The 16,194-nt window shown below is 39.2% G+C and overlaps 1 protein-coding gene and 1 non-coding gene across 2 annotated transcripts; both read left to right on the top strand.

Moving 5' to 3' along the window:
• Positions 1-384: 384 nt before the first annotated feature.
• Positions 385-538, top strand: LOC117269107 (U12 minor spliceosomal RNA). The gene has a single exon (XR_004502700.2). It is a non-coding gene; the product is annotated as a U12 minor spliceosomal RNA (small nuclear RNA).
• A 1,799-nt stretch (positions 539-2,337) lies between these two features.
• On the top strand, positions 2,338-15,728 carry fam234b (family with sequence similarity 234 member B). Its single transcript, XM_033643981.2, has 13 exons — positions 2,338-2,490; positions 5,852-6,400; positions 6,883-6,993; positions 8,254-8,421; positions 9,639-9,754; positions 9,863-10,013; positions 10,117-10,255; positions 11,534-11,728; positions 12,729-12,807; positions 12,972-13,139; positions 14,390-14,510; positions 14,689-14,915; positions 15,005-15,728. The coding sequence occupies exons 1-13, from the start codon at positions 2,352-2,354 to the stop codon at positions 15,005-15,007; spliced, it is 2,166 nt and encodes a 721-aa protein (XP_033499872.2). The 5' UTR covers positions 2,338-2,351; the 3' UTR covers positions 15,008-15,728.
• Positions 15,729-16,194: the final 466 nt, after the last annotated feature.

Below are 16,194 nucleotides of genomic sequence, written 5' to 3' on the forward strand. Positions count from 1 at the left end.
AAATTAATGTTTGTTAATCTTGCGCTTTGGAATGAAATAGAAATGTCAATGTAATCTTTAAACACACAGTCTACACATCGGGTAGCCACGGTCTCATTAGAAATTAATACTCTGCGATCGATTACTCTTGACCAAAATGCTTACACTGTACGTGCGTCGGTACCCATGAGCCTTTGCGCGAAATAATCACAAAAAGTGTCCAAATAAATGTAGTTAACGAGATTTTAAACGCTATTTGAGGTTTGATTTTCAAAATCCATTATCACATACATGTGTAGCTAGTTGTAGAGAGTAAAATAAAGTGCTACCAGCGAGCACATTTGGCACCCTAACAGAGTACATCTGGGCACAGCCTCTATACCGGTCTTCGACAATCTACTCGTTATGCCTTAAACTGATGAGTAAGGAAAATAACGATGCGGGGTGACGCCCGTATCCTCGATCACATTTCGAGATGAATTTTTGAAAGGGCACAGGTCTGTCTACTGAGGTGACTCGCCTACTTTGCGAGATGCCTCGTGGATCTAGGACCTTCCCCGACCCCCAAAAGTGTTAACAACAAACAAAATACAAACTTAAAAACAGAGCTGTGTGAATACTATCCATAATATTGAGACAGGACGAATCCAACAGTATGTTCAGTTAATTGTTAACAGTATGTTCAGTTAATAGAAGAAAAAAGTCTTTGCTACAAGTATTATAATGAAATAAAATACAGTGAAAACACAAATTTCGTCCTTAAAAATAACACACAGTTGAGCTGCTGTGATACCCTCTGATCATGGATGGATTACTGAACAGGCCCACCATCCACAGGCTCACTGAAGTGTCACTCAAATTAACACAGTGTCCAAAATTACCACAAAGTGACGCAAAGGAACTGCAAAGAGACACAAAATAACCAAAAACTGGGGCAAAACAACCACAAAGAGACATAAAATGACTACAAAGCAACACAAAACAACCAAAAAAGACACAAAATTACCACAGAGACGCAAAAGGACTACGAAAGACTACGAAGTGACTACTGCCACTTCAAAGCAGGAATATCACACAGTGACGCCGCCTCGACGCCAGAGTTGTCTCACTTTTAAGTCGGCATCGGTAATAGTGACAGCACAGAAACAATCAGTGCTTCTCAAAGCCAAGGATGCTTCCTTGGTAGGATGGGTCCCTCCAAGTCGGTCCCCACAGAGGATCGGCAGGACTCCCTACTAGCATTCAGTTAACACACATTGGAACAGGCTAACAAGTGTCTCCAGGTGTGCGTCATTGAAGAGGCCCCACCTACAGTTCAGGCAAACGTGGGAAAAGAATTGTGGGCACTTCATGCCTGCCTGCATGCATCCATGAAAATTCTCTGAAGGAAAGACTCGGTCCTTGGTAGCATTCGAAGGATCCTTGACATTGGAACAGTCCTTCGGCGGGATTCAATGATGTAGCCTCCTTGAGATTCAGCAGTTTAAGGATTCTCACTTTGACTTTGAGAAACTACACGTCTGTATTAACAGGACACTCGGGAAGACAGGGTGGCACAGGTGTTATGTTTTCATGAAGTGTTATGCGTGCAGTCCTCCATGGGAGATTTAAAAGAAGCTGTTAGCAGTTAGCAGCTAACTGAAAGAGGAAGAACAGCAGCCAAAAATGTCCGTAAATTTGGAAAACAAAAGGTCCAGGAGCTCCTTACCCTCCAAGTAGTAAACGAGATCAGACCCTGTATAACAAAGACAGTAAATTATTGTTACTGCCATGTTAATGCCCATGTTACTGCTCAAAAAGTGCCGCAGACACGTATATGTTACACTAAAGGCCAACGCTGTTGTGTTACATGTCATGCCTGTCGTGCCTCTTTTGATTCCGTGATGCCGGCATGCTATCTAAAGTCATACACTAGAGCAGAATGATGCAATCATTGTTTGGTCCTGTGTAAAAATGCAAAGGCAGCATGAAGAAGGGACTTTGTAACAGCCCTATAGCGCAATTGGGTCTTTTGCTCATCTGTACCCAGGAGCCCATTGCCTCACTATCCGCCCATGCCTCTGATGCAGGGTACACATCAGTTTAAATATATGTCATTTACAGGAGTGTAATGTTGCATCATAGGGCTAAAAGTGCCAGTTGGGAAATGGAAAAACACTTTGTGAGATCACATGGTCGAGGACAGAGGCATTACTTGAATTTATTTAATTTAATATGTAACATTTGTGTAAATAAATGTAATGTGAATTTTCTGAAAACAATCTAATAAGCCAAGATAAACACATAACTTCTTTTTAATACTAATTTTGTGGTGTTAGGTGTAAGAATCCAGCCATAAAACACTGGTTGTAGTAAAAACTCCAACTCCCAGGATGCAGTTGGACAGGCGCAGATCCAACCTGCTGGGTCTGTGCCCTCGAGCTCTTCATCACCGCTTCCTCACGTCGCTGTCTCTCGGATCCGTTAGAAGAGAAATGGCTGCAGCTCTGTCCCGTGCCCTCAAATTACCCGGTAAGATGCGCCACACACATTTCAACCAGACATTTAAAGAGACGACACAGACTTACATCAGATGATAATTCACAGAAGAAGCCATTATCAGTCAGGTTCAACCGTTGGTGGTCTCTGAGGAATCTGTATCGGTACATGCAGTTGATTCATTTAATGCGCCGCTTCGTCACACACACACACACACACACACACTTATTATGTGTCCCATATCGGCTCAGGTTTAATGGACATGTTGCCCACATGATGTAATTAAACATGGAGGAGGCTTTCTGTGTGTGTGGAGCAGCATGTTGACATCTCTCCATCAAAGGCTGTAAGCTAGCTGCTAGCTAACGGTAACCCAACATAAACTGACCGGCCCCTGGAGGGTAAACAAGACAAGTATCAACATAAATATCACATGTGACGCCAGGAAAAATATTTTACTGTATATAAACTGTTATTATGTAATTACTAGTGATGTGCATTATTACTTGTGTTATTGTAATAATACGTGTTGTAGTATGTATTCTTTTCTTTAGCTATTTTTTAGTCTTAGTGTACAACTATGAGGCTACAGTATTTATTTATAATTGTTTCAATCACAAGATAACATTTATTAAATCATTATAATACTTAATATTACAATTAGTAGTTGTATTTATTTTTTATTTCGATTTTTTGCTTTATTTATTTATTTATGTCTCCAATTATGAGCAGGCAACAATATTTATTTACTTATAACTAAACCACGATTTTATTACTAAATACTTAATACTTATAAGTATTTGCAGTATTTAGTTTTTAATATTTTCTTTTGCTTTATTTATAGTCTTAGGTCTCCAAATATAAGCAGGCTACAATATTTATTTATTTATTTATAATTTGTTTTAAACAATAAGATACAACATTAATACTATTAGTAGTTGTAGTATTTAGTTTTTAATATTTTCTTTTGCTTTACTAACAGTCTTAGGTTTCCAATTATGAGCAGGCTACAATATTTATTTATTTAGGTCTCCAAATATGAGCAGGTTACAATGTTTATTTATTTATTTTATTATATATTTTTTTTAAACCTTGAGATAAAACATTATTTCGATTGGTGGTTGTAGTATTTGGTTTTTAATAATTTATTTTGCTTTATGAGCAGTCTTAGGTCTCCTGTTATGAGCAGGCTACAATATTTATTTATTTATATATTCTTTTAAACCTTAAGATAAAACATTATTACTGTTTAGTTTTTAATATTTTCTTTTGCTTTATTTATAGTCTTAGGTCTTCAAATATAAGCAGGCTACAATATTTATTTATTTATAATTTGTTTTAAACAATAAGATACAACATTAATACTATTAGTAGTTGTAGTATTTAGTTTTTAATATTTTCTTTTGCTTTACTAACAGTCTTAGGTTTCCAATTATGAGCAGGCTACAATATTTATTTATTTAGGTCTCCAAATATGAGCAGGTTACAATGTTTATTTATTTATTTTATTATATATTTTTTTTAAACCTTGAGATAAAACATTATTTCGATTGGTGGTTGTAGTATTTGGTTTTTAATAATTTATTTTGCTTTATGAGCAGTCTTAGGTCTCCTGTTATGAGCAGGCTACAATATTTATTTATTTATATATTCTTTTAAACCTTAAGATAAAACATTATTACTGTTTAGTTTTTAATATTTTCTTTTGCTTTATTTATAGTCTTAGGTCTCCAAATATAAGCAGGCTACAATATTTATTTATTTATAATTTGTTTTAAACAATAAGATACAACATTAATACTATTAGTAGTTGTAGTATTTAGTTTTTAATATTTTCTTTTGCTTTACTAACAGTCTTAGGTCTCCAATTATGAGCAGGCTACAATATTTATTTATTTAAGTCTCCAAATATGAGCAGGTTACAATGTTTATTTATTTATTTTATTATATATTTTTTTAAACCTTGAGATAAAACATTATTTCGATTGGTGGTTGTAGTATTTGGTTTTTAATAATTTATTTTGCTTTATGAGCAGTCTTAGGTCTCCTGTTATGAGCAGGCTACAATATTTATTTATTTATTTATTTAGGCCCCAGATATGAGCAGGCTACAATATTTATTTATTTATATATTCTTCTAAACCTTAAGATAAAACATTATTACTGTTTAGTTTTTAATATTTTCTTTTGCTTTATTAACAGTCTTAGGTCTCCAATTATGAGCTGGCTACAATATTTATTTATTTAGGCCCCAAATATGAGCAGGCTACAATATTTATTTATTTATATATTCTTTTAAACCTTAAGATAAAACATTATTACTGTTTAGTTTTTAATATTTTCTTTTGCTTATTTATAGTCTTAGGTCTCCAATTATGAGCAGGCTACAATATTTATTTATTTAGGTCTCCAAATATGAGCAGGTTACAATGTTTATTTATTTATTTTATTATATTTTTTTTTAAACCTTGAGATAAAACATTATTTCGATTGGTGGTTGTAGTATTTGGTTTTTAATAATTTATTTTGCTTTATGAGCAGTCTTAGGTCTCCTGTTATGAGCAGGCTACAATATTTATTTATTTATTTATTTAGGCCCCAAATATGAGCAGGCTGCAATATTTATTTATTTATATATTCTTTTAAACCTTAAGATAAAACATTATTACTGTTTAGTTTTTAATATTTTCTTTTGCTTATTTATAGTCTTAGGTCTCCAATTATGAGCTGGCTACAATGTTTATTTATTTATTTATTTATTTATTAATTATTTTGAAAACAGTAACATAAAACATCCTTAGTAGTTGTATAATTTTTAAAAATCTTTTCTTTTGCTTTATTTATAGAATTAGGTCTCCAAATATGAGCAGGCTACAATATTTATTTATTTATTTGTTTATTTATTTATATTTTTAAACCTTAAGATAAAACCTTTTATTACAATTAGTAGTTGTTGTAGTATTTGTTTTTTTTAATATTTTCTTTTGCTTTGTTTATAGTCTTAGATCTCCAAATATGAGCAGGCTGCAATACATATATATTTCAACATTTTAAAACCTCAAGATAACCTTCATGTAATTATTATAATACTAATTATTACAATAAGTAGTTATTGTGGTAGTGGTGGTGGTATTAAGATGTTACAGATGAAATAATAGAAACAGTAATTTTATTCTTATTCTTACCCTTCTAATGGGGTAACGTATATAAAGCATGCTGTCCTGTGTTTAGTTTTAACAGATCAAGATGTGTATGAAATACTTTATTCTATCTTATATTTATATCTCTTGATTTTTGCAATACTTGTTTTTATTTTTTTAATTTCATGTAGCCAGAGTAAAGGAAGGATCAGTATTGTAAGAGAATTGTGTATGACTAATATGTGCCTCTGCAGGGAAGAAGGGCTCGGAGCTCGGGGAGTACGACCCCCTCACCCAAGCAGACAGCGAGGATGAGAGCGAAGAGGACGACCTCGTGCTCAACTACCCCCGAAATGGCCTTGGCAGGGACAGCTGCCTCGGCACGGGCTCCTCCAAGCTGCGGGGCGGCAGATCTGGAAGACTCATGGGGGCCGAAGACGAGGCGCAGGAGGACGAGGAGGAAGAGGAGGACGAATGGAGAGAACGACTCCCCAGCAAATCCAGACAGGACAGAGACGATATGAAAGGCATGCAGTACTGGAGCCACAGGGACACTGGCAGGGACAGGGGCGGCGAGGACAGAGGGGGGCCCGGGCCGCTGGGGGGTGCAGGGCTGGGGGTTCATAGTGCTGATGCGGAAGAGAAGAGGATAAGGATGAGGAATGCTGTCCGAAGTGCGTTTTTCCTGGTGCCTCTGGTGTGTGCGGCCTTGCTCGTGCTGCTGTGTGCATTTCTGATCCCGTGCCAGAAGGGAGATCTGGAAAAGAGGCTGCAGTGGGAGAGAGCACTGGGAGATGCAGGAGGTAAAGAGAATAATGTCAAAGTTTTACGGTAGCCACATTGTCAGAGACAGAATGACTGAAGAGTTTGAGATTCTCAACTGGCCACTTATAATGCTCTCTTTATAAGAACATACTAAGGAGTCTCTGTGGCGAGACAATGCTGGCTCACCCTTTAATTAGTCGACATAATTATACAGGATTGTGAGCATCTGTCTGTCCTGTTTCAGCATGCTCTATGAAAGCAAAGCAGAGTGAAAACAAATACAAACTTAGCCAGATTGTGTCTCTAAAAACACATAAGTAATTTAACCAGTATTTTAGAAATCAAACGCAGACACCTTAGCCATGAAATGTAATCATTAATGCTTTGATACTTAATTACTCTTATTCCTTTTTATGATTTACACATTTCTCCCCACTGGCAGGCTTATAAGCTTCAGTCGAACACTGACAAGCATTCTACAGGTGGGTGGTGTTCACCTTGTTGTGGTTTCTCTGTCTAGGTGTCACTCCACCTGCGCTGGCGTTGTGGGATGTCGATGGTGACTCAGTGGAGGATGTGTTTCTGGGTGTTACTGAACTGACCAATGACACCCATCTGCCAGAGAACAAAAGTATATGAGGAATCCTTTTAATCACCCTCAACTTTATATCTCATTTTCCTTCTCTTTCTTTAAAGGTCCAGTGTGTAGGATGTAGGGGGATGTACAGGCAAAAGTTGAATATGAAATAATAAGTATGTTTTCTTTAGTGTATAATCACCTGAAAATAGAAATTGGGCATGTTGCACTGTCATGTTTCTACAGTGGCCCAGAACAGACGAACCAAACACTGGCTCTAGATAGGGCTATTTGCAGCCCCTCCGCAATGAGAGCGTCTGAAAGACAGTGTTTTTACTTGTTTGAATCACCTGATCTGGTTGTTTTGGAAAGGAAAGGACTTCTGCGGATAATCCGGCACACACTAAAAACTTTCTAAACATCTGGATCTTAGGTTATCAGAGAAAAAAGGTGAGCACACATTAGCAGGTGCTTGGCTAGCAGCCTGTCTGTCGCCAAACAGCGGAGAAACACTGATTTGTGATGTGTAACTGCTGTATTCAGTGTTTTTACTGGTTTAAATCACTAAAGTTACTGGTTTTAAACCATAACTGCAACCGTCCGCGTATCATGCCAATGTTAAAGAAAGCCTTTTTTTTGTCAGTGTCTGCAGCCGCAAGTCACTGCCCCAAGTATGGGATTTCAATGACTTCAGAGTGAGACCAGGTTGGTTTCTACAGAAGCCCAGAATGGACAAATCAAACATTGGCTCTAGAGAGGGCCCATCCACGTTTTGGCATTGGTCACCATAGTTAGATGCCCTCTGCGATGAGCAGTATCAGAAAAACACATGTTTTTTAACATTAAACTGCTTTTTTCAGTCAAAGTGTTTGTTTTGGAGAGGAAGAGACCTCTGCATATAATTCAGCTCCTGGTGAAAACCTTCTGAACGTCTGGATCTTGAGTTATCAGAGAAAAGAGATGAGCACAGATTAGCAGGTGCTGGATGAGCAGCCCGTCTGGGTCATGCCTAACAGCGTAGAAGAAACACTGATATGTAACGTAGAACTGCTTTATTCACTGCTTTTACCAGTTGTAATCACGCAGTCCATTTGTTTTGGAGAGGAAGAGACTCCCCAGATAAAAACCTCCTGAACAATGAACACTGAAGGAATTCTAACCAGGAGAAGTTTCAGCTGGTTGTAATCTCCAATCCTCACCACTAGATGCCACTAAATCCCCCTATATCTTTCAAACTGTTCCTTTAACCTATGAGTATTGAAAATGCATTGTTTTCCCACTTCGTTCATTAATCATTCTCTTTCTTCCTACCAGTTTTCAGTGTTGTGGCCCTGTCTGCAGTCAGCGGTCAGGAGCTATGGAGGAAAACCACGCGGGACTCTGTGACGTACATCCAGTGTGGTCTGCAGTATAACACCCAGCCGTCACCTGTGGTCCTCCTCATCAGCAAATCCACAGTCACGGCAGTCAATGGCACCACAGGTTAGAGGACGCGCAGCTTGCTGTTTAATGTGTCACAGGACTTAGTCATTAGAATAATAGAATCAGACTGTATAATTTATTGTCTACTTTTTGGATGCAAATGACAGAAATTTGTCTTTAGTTTGCATGTGTAAAAACTGCTATTTAAAAAGACGGTAACACACATCACATCACATCCAGATAGGACACACTGAAGGAGGGGTGTGTAGGATTTAGCAACATCTAGTGGTGAGGATTGCAGACTGCAACCAGCTGAAACTTCTCCTGGTTAGATTTCCTTCGATGTTCATTGTTCAAGAGGTTTTAACCAGGAGCCAAATTATCTGCTGAGGTCTCTTCCTCTCCAAAATAAACAGACCAGGTGATTAAAACTGGTAAAATCACTAAATAAAGCAGTCTGATGTTACATATCAGAGTTTTTCCAACAATGTTCAGCTTGTTTCAGAGGGGCCACTAGATGTGTGCTCACCTTATTTCTGATACAGATGTTCAAGCGGTCTTTGGCTTGATCTGAATTATCTATAGTGGTCTATTTCTCTCCAAAAAAATGGGCCCTGACATAAAAAACGATAAAAACACTGAATAAAGCAGTTTCACGTAAAAAATAAGTGTTTTTCCTATGCTGCTCGTCGCAGAGTTGGCTGACCTGAAAACACGAATGGCCCTAACTAGAGCCAGTGTTTGGTTTGTCCATTATGGGCTACTGTAGAAACATGGCAGTGCAACATGGCAGACTCCATAGACGAGGACTCATTTTAAGGGAACATAAAACAAAACAATTTTCAGGTGATTGTACTCTAAAAAAAACATACTTATTTCATTATATTCTATGTCTGCCAATATATCCCCCTAAATCCTACACACTAGAGCTTTAAAACACGCTTACAGAAAAACACAAGCTACCTTAAAAGGAGCACCAGGTAGTAGATGTTGAGGACTGAATAAAGGTTGAATAAATAGCTAAGAAGTGCTGTGTGCTGAGGTAGCAAGCATGCTCAAAAAGTTTCTCTTAAACACCTCTACAAACCCTTTGTCTGTTTGTATATTGTCTCAGTCTATTGTCTGCTTATTCTAAAGCCTATTTGCAAAAAAATGCACACACTTGAGCTCAGTTTCTCTCCCAAACCGGACAAGTGAGGTAATTCTATAAGCCCAATCCCCCTGTGATATTCAAACCATTTCAAACAGAGTCAAAGAGATTACCTTTCACTCCCTAGGGAAGAATTTGTGGTTGGTCCAGCTCAAGGACATTGAATCCCAGGCGGTGTTACTCCCAGACCTCCAGGGTGACTCAGTCCCAGATCTGCTGATAGCCACCCTGCCTGCAGACGAGGTACAGCTATGACAGCCGCTTCCCTCTTTATGTGAATATGAGCGTAAAGTTTACAGATCGTGTTTCCAAACTTTTGCATTCAGTGACTGCATAACTTTTCTTTGTCAGGCTCTGGATCTCTCTGTGACACTGATCTCTGGGCAGACGGGGGCACAGCTGGGACATCCTGTGCCGTTCAGCCTCACTGGGCAGGGAAAGCTGATAGGTCCTTTACTGCATGAGACACAACAAGGGGCATACTTCATCCTCTTTGGACTAGGTAAAGAAATAAAACAGCAATATGAACGTAAAGATCAACAGTCACCATGTGTGTTCAGAGTTATTGGAACTGTGGGTTTACAAGACTTTGTCTTTGCTCTCAGGTAATGTAGAGGCCATCTCTCTGCGTGATATCTACATTCGCGCCACTGGCAAAATGCCCCTAACTCAGGCACTGAAAAGGAAGGATCCAGGGTGGGAGGGGCTCAAGACAACAAATTCCTCCTTCATACACATTTACAGGTATGCCTCAGTGACTGGCACACAACTCTGACTTGCTTAGACTTGTAAATCCTGAATTGAATCTAAAACATTATTGCTATTGTCATATTATTTGAAAAACTGTATTCTTCATTGTCTTTATTAACATTATCTTGTAGATTCAAACATTTTTTACAATTTACTTTGAAGACTGATCTCTGAAATCTAGAAGAATCTTTAAACTACAGTTTACTTGCAAACATGTTAAAGGGTAAGTTTGGTATTTTTCAACCTGGATCCTATTTTTCCTTGTTTTTGTTTCTAAGTGACTAATGGGAACAACACTTTATGAAATCGGTGCAGCATTGAGCAAGAATTAAGTGTAACCATTTAGGGCATGTTCGCACCATCAATCACTAAAAGTGCCACTGACAGGCTCAGATAACTTTTTTAAGTGTCTGACAACATTATGGAAAGGATCCCTACAGAGACAGACCTTTTTGTTAAAGGGTAAGATCCTTTTTGTTTAACCAGAAACAGCCCTGAAATCACCATCACCAAACCCACCAGACTCCATTTAAATAAACTGTCATTTTAGCGTGTATAGAGGCAGCATGTTTTCACATCTAAATGGTGAATTAAGGGTTTCAACCAAACCAGAGTTGGTGATTGTTAAAATGATGGAGAGATTAACTAAAATGTTTTTTGTGAGTTTTATTTTGCCTCTGTCAACTTTGAATGAAGTGTGTTTTACAATGCTAAAATTACTGTTTATTTAAATGGAGTCTGGTGGGTTTGGTGATGGCAATGTTGGGCCTGTTTCTGGCTAAACAAAAAGGCAAAGATCTTGCTCTTCAACATAACGTTTATCTCTGTAGGGATCCTCTCCCTAAGTTGTCAGAAAAGAACAACAATCTGAATCTGTCTGTGGCAAAGACAAGCTTTTTGGTGGACGTAATGCCTGGAGTGGTTACGTTGCAGCCAGTTTGGCAAGTGTCGGCTGCTCAATACTGGACCAACTACAAAAACTGTTGCTCTCATTAGTTACTTAGACACAAAAAGGTGGGAATATATGGCCCAGGTTTGAAAAACACCAAAGTCACCCAAGAAAGAATACAATTTTCAGATGACTCGAGCATCTCAACTCTTACCAGCATTTTCACTATTGGAAAGGGGATTGATTTTTTAACTTACTGGGGAAACATAGTGTTCAGTTTTCTGGGTTGTATACACAGTGAAAAAATATGGTAAGACCTGATTTATGAGACAGTTTCAGACTTGTAGAAGCCAAAAATCACACCTTTGGTATCTTCTCTTCAGGGGATCAGAGCACGTGGGGTTCCTGCTCCCTCTTGTGGCTGGTTTTGGCAACAACCACAACAGCCTGGACACTGTTTCTAACCTCAACTTCACCAAGAGCGACTGGGTGCTGGTGTACGGCTCCAGCAAACTGTCAGTGCTCAGACAGAGGGACATGCGTAAAGAATGGACCCACAACTCCGCTCCCATTCACAGGTAAAGCCTGCTACATGACGTATGTGTTACTGCCAACAGTACCACTGCTTTGTTTTACACAAATTGACTTAAAGGAATACGTCACCCCCCAAATGACTATTTGTATATCACTTACTCCCTCTGTGCTGTGTTAAATTATGGAAGAAACCTATGTTGGCATGCCTCCACAGTGAACGAAGAATCCAAAAGCAAACTATATCAAAATATGCATTTACAAAATTGCAAACAACTCGTGCAGTATATTCCAAGTCTCATTTATCCAGTCATACACTCAGTACTTCCCAAACAGACAGCCCTTTCCTACGAAGAACTGAGCTTAACTCTTAATGCCAGGCTCTATTGAAAAAAGCAGTAATATTACCTCACTGAACACAGGAGCTGCTGGGCTTCTGCTGCCTCGATCAGTTAGTTTGTTTGTGCTATTGTGTGACTTTGGTGTTTTAACAGGGTTAGTTTGGAGTCACCAAAGTCACACAATAACACAAACAAAACACAGATCAAGGCGGTGGTAGACCAACAGCTTCTGTGTTCAGCAAGGTAAAATTACTGTTTTTGTCATTGGAGTCTGGCCAAGGAGACAGCACAGATGAGTTTAGCTTTCAGTTCGGTTTTCTGTCAGAAAGGGCTGTCTGTTTGGGAAGTACTGTGCATACGATTGCATAAATGAGTCTTGGATTACACTGCACGAGTTGTGCAAAAGTTTGTGAGCGGATGCTTTCATCAGACCCCTGTGACTTCAGTTCCATCAAGAAGTATCTCTGTTTTTGGATTCTTTGTTCACTGTGGCTGCATGCAAGAAAAAAAAGTTTTCTTCACAAATTCAAGGTAACACATGGTGAGTAACTGATAGACACTTATCACTTGGGGGAGGGGTTTCAGAGCCCCACCATAGATCCCAACATGACAACGCAGCTGAAGCTTTCTGAACTGCTGAAATCAAAGAAAGTTGTGTGTCAGAATTTTGCTAAATTTCCCTAAAATATTTATTCGCCTGCCTCAGCCAACCAGCCCCAGGACACTTCAACGATGATGGAATCCTTGATCTTTTCATTCAGCATTCAGCAAACGGCATCATGAAGGTAAAACAAACAGCCCTTTCATACATCAAGTCTCAAGTTAATGCAAGGTTACACTGCTTTTTTGTGTTTGGGAATATTAAAAAAAGAAAAAATATTTAGACTTTTTAAGGATGTATCTACCTGACCTTTGTGTTTGCTTTAACTATACCGGGTCTCTCCTCCAGGCTGAGATTGTCAATGGGTCGAATGGGCACACACTCTGGTCGGAAGAGTTTGTGTGTCCTCACCTTGTTTTGGAACCTTCAGCAATCTCCACCTCAACTGGCCAATCAGCTTTCCTCTTCTGGGCCAGCGATCCAATCAGAATGGTGAAGAATGTTACCAAGGCAACTGTGAGTCTGCTGTAGAGAACAATAAGATTATAGAGGCAAATATGTGGTCTGTTAATACAAAAATATGTATGAAACACAAAGGAAATCTGCTGTGTATGAATCATGAGCACAGTTTATTTAAAGGGACAGTTGACCCCAAAATAAAAAAAAGACATATTTTTGCTTTTACCTGTAGTGCTGTTATTTAGTCTAGATTGTTTTGGTGTGAGTTGCAGAGTGTTGGAGATATCAGCTGTAGAGATGTCTGCCTTCTCTCCAACATAATGGAACAAGATGGCACTCAGTTTGTGGTGCTCAAAGCGGCCAAAAAGCTACATATGAAAAACTCAACAGCAATGTCTCTTCCCAGAAACCATAACCAGGTTACTCAAGACAATCCACAGACCTTGTTGTGTGCAGTTTCATGTAGGACATTTTGTGTAGTATGAAATTGAAAATACCTCAATACATAGAGTAATATAAAATAAACCTTGTTTGAATGTGCGTTAGCATGTTGTTTCCATTCACATTCCCTACAACAGCAAAGCAGCGACATCCTCGTCACAACTCTCTCTCCATTACTGACCAGGTTGAAGGCGGTTCTTTGAACTCCAGCTTTTCATATATGCTTGCCATAGTGTGACTAACTCACATGCCAGTCCGCTTGTTGTGCTAACCTGTGCTGCTGGTGGCATATGCTAAACGTTTCTGGGCAGAACTCATGCATGTGAACTTTGCTTCCATGTTAAGTGAGTCAGTCTTTTCATATACTGTCTAAGATCAATCCACATACCTTGTGTTCTGCGTGTGACCCCTGTAACGTGACAGTTTGCTATGACTATATGAACCTTAACGGCTCTACTTGTGATAAAAAAGTATGATTTTACTGCTTTCATTGGTGCTCAGGTCCCACTGGCTTCCGTGTAACTCAAACACTGAATGGCGTCCTCCTTGGCAGTGTGAAATGTTAGCTAGCTCAGTGGTGCTAGGTGAGCAAGCAGTAGGTGCATCCATCTTTCTGTGGGGTGGTACGGTTGGCAGGTGTAGTTCAGTAGAAAGAAAATAGTTCCTACAGGAAACAACTCACAACAAGGTCTGTGGATTATCTTGAGTAACCGGGTCATGATGTCTGGAGAGAGACTGATGTTTTTCAGACAAAGACAAAACATGATTTTTTGATTTGGGGGGAGAACTGTGCATTTCAGCTACTGCCTTAAACTGAGTAATAACTGAATAACTGAAATACTCACCTGTCCATGCTGGCTGTGTAGGTGGCACCAGGTGTTGCTGCAGTGGAGCCACTCATTAGAAAACTTTTCCTGTTGCATCCTGCACATCCCAAAATCCTGCTGGAGCTCACCAGTACCACGGACACCGCAGTCACCTCAGCAGGTAAAGGTTCAAATCTGCTTTAATGCATTGATTTTTGTATCATATTCTTTATCGTTCACTATCCAAAAGTCTGGTCACCAAGCTGTCTGGTAGAAGACCTAGTAATTACACAGTAACACTCATGTTCAAGCATCACAAATGTTTTAACTCCTGTTTCCTCCTACTTTGCGCCTGACAGTGAGTTACCAGGAGCGCCAGAAAGACGCCACCTACATCACCGTATCCTCCCGACCCACACCTGACTCACAGCCCGGCGCCCGGATAGTCAAGAGCATGAGCCTCAGAGCCGCCATCGCCAAAGGACAAATTGTCAGACTAGAGGAAGGCAACAAGAATGGGGGACCTGTAAAACCCAGCGTGTTTGACCTCAACAAGTTCTTCAGGCGTTTGTCTTTCAAACACCAGGTGAGAAAGACACAAGTGTGAGATTCTCATTTGAGGGTCAGCTTGACTGATGACAGTCAATGATTAATCTCTCGTGTTGCTTTGTTTAGTGATGAGCCACCACTGCTACCAACCCTGCGTCACAAGGAACAACTGGAAAGGACCCGTGTGAGGAGGAAAGGGACAAAAGTTTGTGGACAGTTCTGCACTAAGGAGACACTGAGATTTCATTTGGAGCTGTTTCATTTGGTTCACTAAGTATGAATTTATTTTCTGTTTCCTGAGATTTATTTTCTGTAAAAAGATCATTTTTCAGTAGGTTTTAATTGTAATATTTTGGTTTACATTATGTTTGTACAATGAAAAATGCCTATTTATATTATTTAACTGCGTTTTTTGAGGAAGTCTTTAAGATTTTATTGAATGTTTACGATTGTTTTTACTGCGGTTTTTTTACTGACAGTGAAGCACAATGATCCCGACGAAAGAACACGTAAATGCGTTTACAGTAAGCAGCACTCATTTAACTCTTCCAAGGCCAGTATATTCACGTGGTGTCATCCCACAGTTACATGCATTTTGTTGTCATAAAACCACTAATAGTGTTCTTTCTGCTCATCACCACCTTAGTATAAGTATTGAGTCTGTAAATATTTAATGCTGTACAGTATTTATTGAATTGCTTTTAACATTTTGTTGGTTTATGTTGTCAGATTTTTTTATGGTCATATTATAACCAACCATGTTTTTCTTGGAATATGTGGCTGCTAAAGGTTATGGCATTTAAATGTAAGCTGCAACTTCATATATCGCAAGAGACAGTATGAAAATCAAGTCTTACTGTGTCATGTCCTTTATTTCACCGTCTCAAGATTTTGTATGAATTGAAACCGCATCAAATGTTCCCAACATAGTCTTGGCCTTTGGTCACCTGGCCTCAGAACTACCCCCACCATCCAGCTGACCCCCTCCAGTGGGCCGATCAGCTTGTGCATTTCATCCAATGCTGTTCTGCCCAAACCCAAGAAGGTGAGTGCTGCCGTGGGGGTTTAACTTCTGAGCCTCGCTGATCCGTGAAGACTTTCAAATCATTGACTTTCTCATAGATCTAGTAGAAGTCAACCTTGGACAGGCTGCTTGACAAGTTGTTCTATTGGACGTGTGACCCCGATAAGACCCTCTTTGACCTTACACTGATTAGACTGACGTTGGACTGGACTGGCTCACAGTCTCCATTCCAGTTCATCCCCAAGGTGCTCCATGGGGTTGAGGTCAAGGCAGGTTCTTCCACACCAAACTC

The sequence above is a fragment of the Epinephelus lanceolatus genome, chromosome 18 (assembly GCF_041903045.1).
Source record: "Epinephelus lanceolatus isolate andai-2023 chromosome 18, ASM4190304v1, whole genome shotgun sequence".
NCBI classification, from domain to species: Eukaryota; Metazoa; Chordata; class Actinopteri; order Perciformes; family Serranidae; genus Epinephelus; species Epinephelus lanceolatus.